At 49.7% G+C, this 7,301-nt stretch overlaps 1 protein-coding gene across 1 annotated transcript; it reads left to right on the plus strand.

Annotated features, from left to right (window-relative positions):
- Positions 1-362: 362 nt before the first annotated feature.
- CUNH9orf131 (chromosome unknown C9orf131 homolog) lies at positions 363-4,317 on the plus strand. The gene is made up of 4 exons (XM_029203462.1): positions 363-373; positions 555-629; positions 1,008-1,138; positions 2,798-4,317. Exons 1-4 carry the CDS (start codon positions 363-365, stop codon positions 4,315-4,317), a joined length of 1,737 nt encoding a protein of 578 aa, XP_029059295.1.
- Positions 4,318-7,301: the final 2,984 nt, after the last annotated feature.

A 7,301-nucleotide genomic window follows, 5' to 3' on the forward strand; every position in this document is an offset into this window, starting at 1 on the left:
ACTCTAAGCATATACATGTTTTCATTTAACCCTCAAAACAACCCTATGTGGTAAGTAATAATATTATCCCCATTTTACAGATGAGATAACTGAGGCACTGAAAGATAAAGTAGTTTGAGATTTCACAGGTAGGAAGTGGCGGAGCTAGGATTTGAATAAGGTAGTTTGATGCTAGAATCCATGTCCTCAACCACAATGCCTGAAGATAATTCTGACCTTGGTAATCAAGACAAAAGGGGACCACTAAGCTTTCACTGAATAAAGTATGAGTTGTCTGGTGGGCGCAATTTTTGGGCTGTAAATTCACAGAGACTGCTGTTAGGTATGTGGGGGATGGGAGTTCTTTGTTCTGTGATGCAGTGATGACCTCAGGGTAAACTGCCACTAGGCTGAGGAAAATGGAATGGCAGCCAGAGGGCCTGCTTGGGGCTGAGGGGGACGTGGGGCTTCTCTGGGGCCAGTTGACCCATGCCCTGGCCTGCAGACACTGTGGCAGCAGCTGCCTTCTGAGTCCAGGGAACCTGGTAACACTATTCTTGTTCGTGGTTTGGCAGATCCAGAGGTGGTGGCAGCTTGGGAGATGGCGACAGCTTCAGCCCTGGCACTCTGGGGACAAGATGCAAGGCAAGGTGGGTGACATAGGTGTGCAGCTGGGTAAATGACTCACCACATGAGTTCAGGTAAGGAATCATTGACATCAATGAGGGCTCAAAAGAGTGACTATAAGCCTTAAATGTGAGGCTGGGTGAGTGACCATTAACACTAGATTTCAAGCCAGCTGAATGATCATTGACCCTAGATGTGGGGTTATGTAAGGGAATGCCGATCTCCAAATGTAGTTGGGTAATGGCCATTAACACCAGATGGGTAAGTGACTATTGTCCACAGATGTGGGCCCCAGTGAGCAACTGTTCACTCACTGTAGAACAAAGACTGAGGGCTTAACGGTACATCTTGTGTCTCTGACAAAGCCTTCATGCCTGATTGTGTCTTTCTCCACTCCCCAGAAAGATTGTATCTTTCTCCACTCCCCAGGGCCTACCACTTCTGTACCGCGTGGCTTTCCTTGATCGCCTGTGGAAGCAGAAGTCAGGGGAGGAAGAAGAAGAGGAGGTATCTCTGGATCCACTGAAGCCATGTTCTCTTCCCAAAGAAGCTCCTATTGGAGAACAAGCCACCACAGCCCCATCCCAGCCATCCTGTGATTCTGAGGGCCTCCACAAGGCCATAGGGACACTAGAGCAAGTACTCACGCAGACCCCAGACCCTTCCAGATCCTTCCCCACCTTTCAGATCTTGACCAACCTGCCTGTGAGGCACAAGACAGCATCAGGGAGCCACCTACAGCAGAGAGAAAGCCAGCTTTTCTGGGGTCTCCCCTCTCTGCACAGTGAGTCCTTGGAGGCCATCTTCCTGAGCTCAGGTGGCCTCTCTCCCCTGAAGTTGTCTGTCAGTCCTTCTGTCTTCTTTAACAAGTTTGCCTTCCTGCCTAGAACCCCAGTATTGCTGCTTCCCCAGTATTGCTCCCCAACCCCACTTCCTACACATGAAGTCCATACTACAGAAGATTTGGAAGGAATGGCCTCTGACCCTCAGCAACTTCCCTCCCCATCTTCCCCTCCTGTCCCATCACTTCCCCTCCAACTTAAATTCTTTCCCATGGACCATAAGAGAGTCCTATCTGGCACTGAGGCAAACACACAGTGGCTTACACAGCAGAGAGAGGTCCCTTGGGTCTCTGAGGATCAAGCCCTGCACCCACAGCCTAACCTCCAAAGAACCAGGCCCTCCAAACTCTTCCATTCATCTGAGGTCTGGTGGAAGGTGCCATGGGATCCTGGCCTCCAACAACACATTCCAGACTCACTCTGTGCCTCCTTAGCAGAAAATCCTGCTAGCCTTCTGGGAGACCTAATTAGGTCTGAGGCCCCATGGACGACCACGGGGCAAAATGAGGACCCCAAAACCCCTGAGCCAGCAGTGCCAGCTCCCAGCCTAACCCCAACTTCTCTGCCAGAATGCCAAGGAGTCAGCCCTATAGGAGGCCTCTCTGGACCTGAAGCCCTCTGGGAAACCACAAGGCGAAGAGAGAATCCTCAGATCTCTGAGCCTCCGACCTCAGTCCCTTGCCAATCTGTAGCCCCCATGACAGAGCCTCAAGGAACAAGCACCCTGGAAGTTCCACCTGTATATGAGACTCAGTGGGGAACCACAGGACATAAAGAGAGTACTCAAGCTTTTCAGCCCCCAACGCCAGCCCCCTGCCCTCCCCCACATCCCCTGCCAGAACTCCAGGGAGGCAGTCCCCTGGGAGATCCATCTGGATATGAGCCCCAGTGGAGATGCAGAGAAAATTCAACAAACCTTTGGGCCTTTGAGCCCCCAGCCTTGGACGTCGACCCAGGACTCCATGGAACCATGCCTGCATGTGTCCCATCAGGATCTGAGACTCCGTGGAAGGGCACACAGAGTAGAGAAAATCTTTGGGTCTCTGCAGACCCAGTTTCATCTCCCAGCCTTCCCTCAGCCTCTCTGCTGGAGTCCCTAGGAACGGGTGCCCAGGCAGTCTTGTCTGAGTCCAAAGCTTCGTGGGAGGCCGTGAGGCAGACAGACAACCTCTGGACCTCAGAATCTCCAGGCCCTGGCCACAGCCCATCTCTAGCTCCTATTCTAGAACCCCACAGAATCAATCCTGTGGGAGGGGTCACTGGGTCAGAAACTGCATGGAAGGACACTGATCATTCCCGGAATTCCTGGGCTTTTCAATTGCCATCTCTGGCCTTCAGCCCACCCGCAGTTCTTGTACTGGATTCCCTCAGAGTTTGCCCTACGGGGGTCCTGTTTGATTCTGAAGCTACATGTGGGGACATAGAAAGGAGAAAGAACTCCTGGGCCTCTGAGCTCCCGGCTTGCAGCTTACCCCAAGACCCACGTGGAGCCAACCCCTTGGGAGTCCAATCTGACTCTGAGCCTACTGTGGGGCACATGGAGCAGAAAGAAACCTGTTGTGTTCCTGTGTCCCCATTGTGGGGTCCCAGCCCATGCCCAAACTCTATGTCAAAGTCTCACACAAGTGAGCCTATTGGAGACCAATGCAACTGTAAACCTGAGGGGGAAACAGTGGAGCAGAGAGGGAACTGCTGGACCACTGAACTCCCAGCCCCAATCCCCAGGTCACTCTCTGCTCCTCTACCAGATCCACACATTGACCTTGAGTTTGTGTGGAGGAATGTGCAACAAAGAGGGATCCCCCAGGACCCCAGCCTTCCAGCAGTGGATCCCCTCCAGCCAATACCCTGGCCTTCCACCCAAGCTGAAGCTCTAAAGATTGAGTCCAACCAGCCTGGCCTACCCAAGGGAGAGCTGTTCCCAGGGGCTAAGGCAGAGACTCCATCCTCCCAGGGTGAGGCTGTCCCAAAGGTGCCCACACACTCTGGGATCCAGGCCTGGCACTGGAGTAAAGAGTTGGAACTCAGGCTGAAGAAACTACAGCAGAGCCCTGCTTCCAGATCTCTTGGCCCAAGTCAATCATTTGGCAGCTCCCCTGCCCTGAGCTCCACAACTCAAGCCACCCGGAGACTCTCTTCTTGCCCACCACAGCAGATTCATCCCCTCAGTCTGTGCCCCAACTCTTCAAGCTGTCATCCCCCTAAACCTCAGAGCACAGTAACTCAGCCTGTCCAGGTCCCCCACTGTTATCACTCCCACTCCTCTATCCAACCTCAGCTATGGAAGTCTGGCAGGGCAGACCAAGAGTCTCAGAAAGAGCAAAGAATGAATGTGAAGATGTCATCCCAGGGGTCATGTGTTCACTGCCCAGGCCTGGAAGAGCCCTCATACCCTGAGGTTCCAGCCTCAGGCAAGAGACAGGACAAGGCTTCAGCTCTATCTTCAGCCAAAAAGAGAGAGAGCCCCAGGAAACCCAAAGAAGGAGACCACGGAGAAGGGGATGCAAAATTGGGGTCAACCACAGTTACAGGGAAAAGCCACCTAGCCCAGGCCAGACTAGCAGAGGCCCCTGTAAGCAGACTTTTGCAAAGATCTCAGCACAGGGACCAGAGCTCTCGACACACTGCTCCCTCCCCGCAGCCTCACTCCAAGGCTTCAGGTTCCCAAGATCAGAGAGGGGCAAGGCTGGGAGCTGGTGACATCCTGGCCCCTCGGCACTGTAAGCACTGCCCTTGGGCCCAGAAGCGTCTTTCCTCCCCCACACCTCAGGCTCCCCTTACCAGGGGTCTCCGAAGGATGTTAGCCAAATTTCTGGGTACCCATGGACCCCTGCCCACCAAATCCAGTCAGCAGAGAAAAGGCTGGTAGTACTGGCACCCAATATAAGTACCCCAAGACCTGAAGCCAAACCAGTTGGGGGGTGGAGACCCAAAGGAAATCCTAATAAACTAGCTGAACTAGACAAACCCCACTCATGTCTTTTTTGGAGTCTGGGGTACTGGAAATGACGGTTCCCTATTCTGCTGCAGCTGTATCTCCTCAGGATCAGGTCCCAGAAGTAGAGAGCTCAGGATTCTATAGGCTTAACTTTCTTTTCAAGCTGTTCACAGATGATCAACCTGGAGTCTATAACCTGGAGTCCTCACTCTACAGGGTGAAGCTGTTAAGGCCAGGGGAGCACAGACCAATGCTGCCCTTGAGAAATACTTCACAGCAAGTCAACAGAAGAAAAATTGGTCTGGGTCTAGGCAGCTGCTCTTGGTCCTGGGTATGGTCCCCTTCTTCACATACTTGATACACAAGTTCCCCACATATGTTTCTAGCCAATTCTTGTCAGCCCTCTGCTCTTTTCTCTCTCTAGTTTAGCTCATGCATCTCCAAGGCCACAAAAACAAGTCCCTTTTCATATGTTTAGCGATTGCTGGATTTCTTCTATAATTGCCTGTTCATATCATATACCCATTTTTCTACTGCACTGTTTGCTGGGTATTTTATTACTTTTCTACTGCTGCCATAACAAATTATCACAAAACAACATAAATTAATTTTATTAGAAGTCTCACAGGGCTAAAATCAAGAGGTTGGCAGGGCCGCATTCCTTTCTGTAGGCACTGGGTAGGATTCATTCCTGGTCTTTCCCAGCTTCTAGAAGCTGCCCACACTCCTTGGCTATTGGCCCTCCTCCTCCATCTTCAAAGCTAGCAAAGGCAAGTCAAGTTCTTCTCACATCACTTTTTCCTCCCTCTCCCACTTTTCAGGACACTTTTAATTACATTGGACCCACCTCAGTAATCCAAGATACTCTTCCTATCTTAAAGTAAGTTGGCTAGCAACCTTAATTCCATCTGCAAATTTAATTCCCTTTTGCCATGTAGCACAATATATTCACAGGTGCCAAGGATTAGGACGTGGGCATTGGTCAGGGGGTTTGGGAATGGCATTATCCTGTCTGTCACAGATATTAACTCAACCTGTTAATATGCTGCAAATAGTTTCTCCCAATCTGCAGCTTATTTTCTAATTTTAAAGCGATTTTACCATGCCAAAGTTTAAATCTACCAACATGTTCCCTTATGGATTCTAAAACACTTTCTTCTAGCACCCTCATGGACGTTTGTTTGTTTATTTATTTTTGGCCATGCCGTGCAGCATGTGGGATTTTAGTTCCCCAACCAGGGACTGAACCCGTGTCCCCTGCAGTGGAAGGGCAGAGCACTAACCACTGGACCACCACGGAATTCCCATAGATGTTATGTTTAGATTGTTAATCTAATTTCTGAGTACAGTATGAGGAGAGAATCTAACTCCCCCAACCCCCAAAAAAGATATCCAATTTTACCAATACCATTAAAAACATAGTGTCTTGAACCCATTCCATTAAGTGCCATATTTCAAAACATGGGTCATTTTTTAACCATCTCTAGGCTTCAGGATCCACCTATCTTACCACCTACTAGTATTGTCTCATATACAACCTGTCTAAAACTTACTCATTTTCCCTTTAACCCTGTCCTCCAATGTGCGAATTCCTATTGAAGGGGTGTACAACATCCACCCCAGTACTGAAGCCAGAAGCCTGCTCCTGACTCCTCCTTTAACCTCACGCCCCAATCTAAAAAAGAAAAAAAAAAATGATTATCTCTGGTTATTGGGAATACTATATAATTTTTGGCTGCATTACAGATCTTAGTTCCCCAATCAGGGATTGAACCCGAGCCCACGGCAGTGAAAGCACCAAGTCCTAACCACTGGGCCACCAGGAAATTCCCCCAAATAAAAGTTTTTTAAAAAGTGAATTGTTGGGCTTCCCTGGTGGCGCAGTGGTTGAGAATCCGCCTGCCGATGCAGGGGACACGGGTTCGTGCCCCGGTCTGGGAAGATCCCACATGCCGCAGAGCGGCTAGGCCCGTGAGCCATGGCCGCTGAGCCTGCGCGTCCGGAGCCTGTGCTCCGCAACAGGAGAGGCCACAACAGTGAGAGGCCTGTGTACCGAAGGAAAAAAAAAAACAACAAAAACATGAATTGTTGGAAACTCCCTGGCGGTCCAGCAGATAGGATTCAGTGCTTTCACTGCGGGGACCTGGGTTCAATCCCTGGTTGGAGAACTAAGATCCCACAAGCCGCACTGTGAGGCAAAAAAAAAAAAAAAAAGTGAACTGTCAATGAAAAAGAAGTGAATTGTCTATACACAACAATGCACATGTGGTTGACAATACTGTACTGTACACTTGGAAATTTTTGCATGAATTTTACGTTATTTTGCCACAACAAAAAAAAAGTTCTCTAGCCCTGAGATCTGACGGTTACTTTCCTGCCTAAACCCCCAGAGGACCCACAAGATCATTAGAATAAAGTTCACACCTGGCATTTGAGGTTCTTCACAATGTGGTTTGGCCTCTCAGAATTCACTCCCTTGCTAGTCAACCTGATGCTTCTTAAGCATGCTCTGACCCCATGTCAAGCCTCCCATCTTCCTTTAACCCCCAGCTCAGACTGCCTCCACAGCCTTCTCAGATTCTCCTATCTTGGTACGGTTTCCCCTTCTTTGCAGCCCCATAACAATTTATGTCTTGTTGATAGCACTGCTTTCCTGATATTATCGCTATCAAGCCTTTCAAAGACAGTGAGGTTCTGTGAGGTCAAGTTCACACTCCCAAACCAGTGTTCTTCCCAATCTATAACATTCGCTCTACTCTGTATATTTGGTTGAGAAAAACAGTCAGAAGGTACATGCTTCCCTCTGCCTCCTCTCACTAATGTTACTATTCTGTTCCAAAGTTTTATTTAGCCCTAACTTGTCTATAGGGTCTGAGCCCAACTTACCACCTGCTGGCCAGGAGTGGAACTGAAGG

The sequence above is a fragment of the Monodon monoceros genome, unplaced genomic scaffold, assembly GCF_005190385.1.
Source record: "Monodon monoceros isolate NGI ecotype Baffin Bay Population unplaced genomic scaffold, NGI_Narwhal_1 Super_Scaffold_5, whole genome shotgun sequence".
Taxonomy (NCBI): domain Eukaryota; kingdom Metazoa; phylum Chordata; class Mammalia; order Artiodactyla; family Monodontidae; genus Monodon; species Monodon monoceros.

What these genes read in the sequence shown, in the direction of transcription:
- CUNH9orf131 (XM_029203462.1), top strand. An exon ending in GGGACAAGATGCAAGGCAAG is followed by an intron (nt 630 to 1,007) that starts GTGGGTGACATA and finishes TCCACTCCCCAG; the next exon opens with AAAGATTGTATCTTTCTCCA. An exon ending in TCTGGATCCACTGAAGCCAT is followed by an intron (nt 1,139 to 2,797) that starts GTTCTCTTCCCA and finishes GCCCACCCGCAG; the next exon opens with TTCTTGTACTGGATTCCCTC.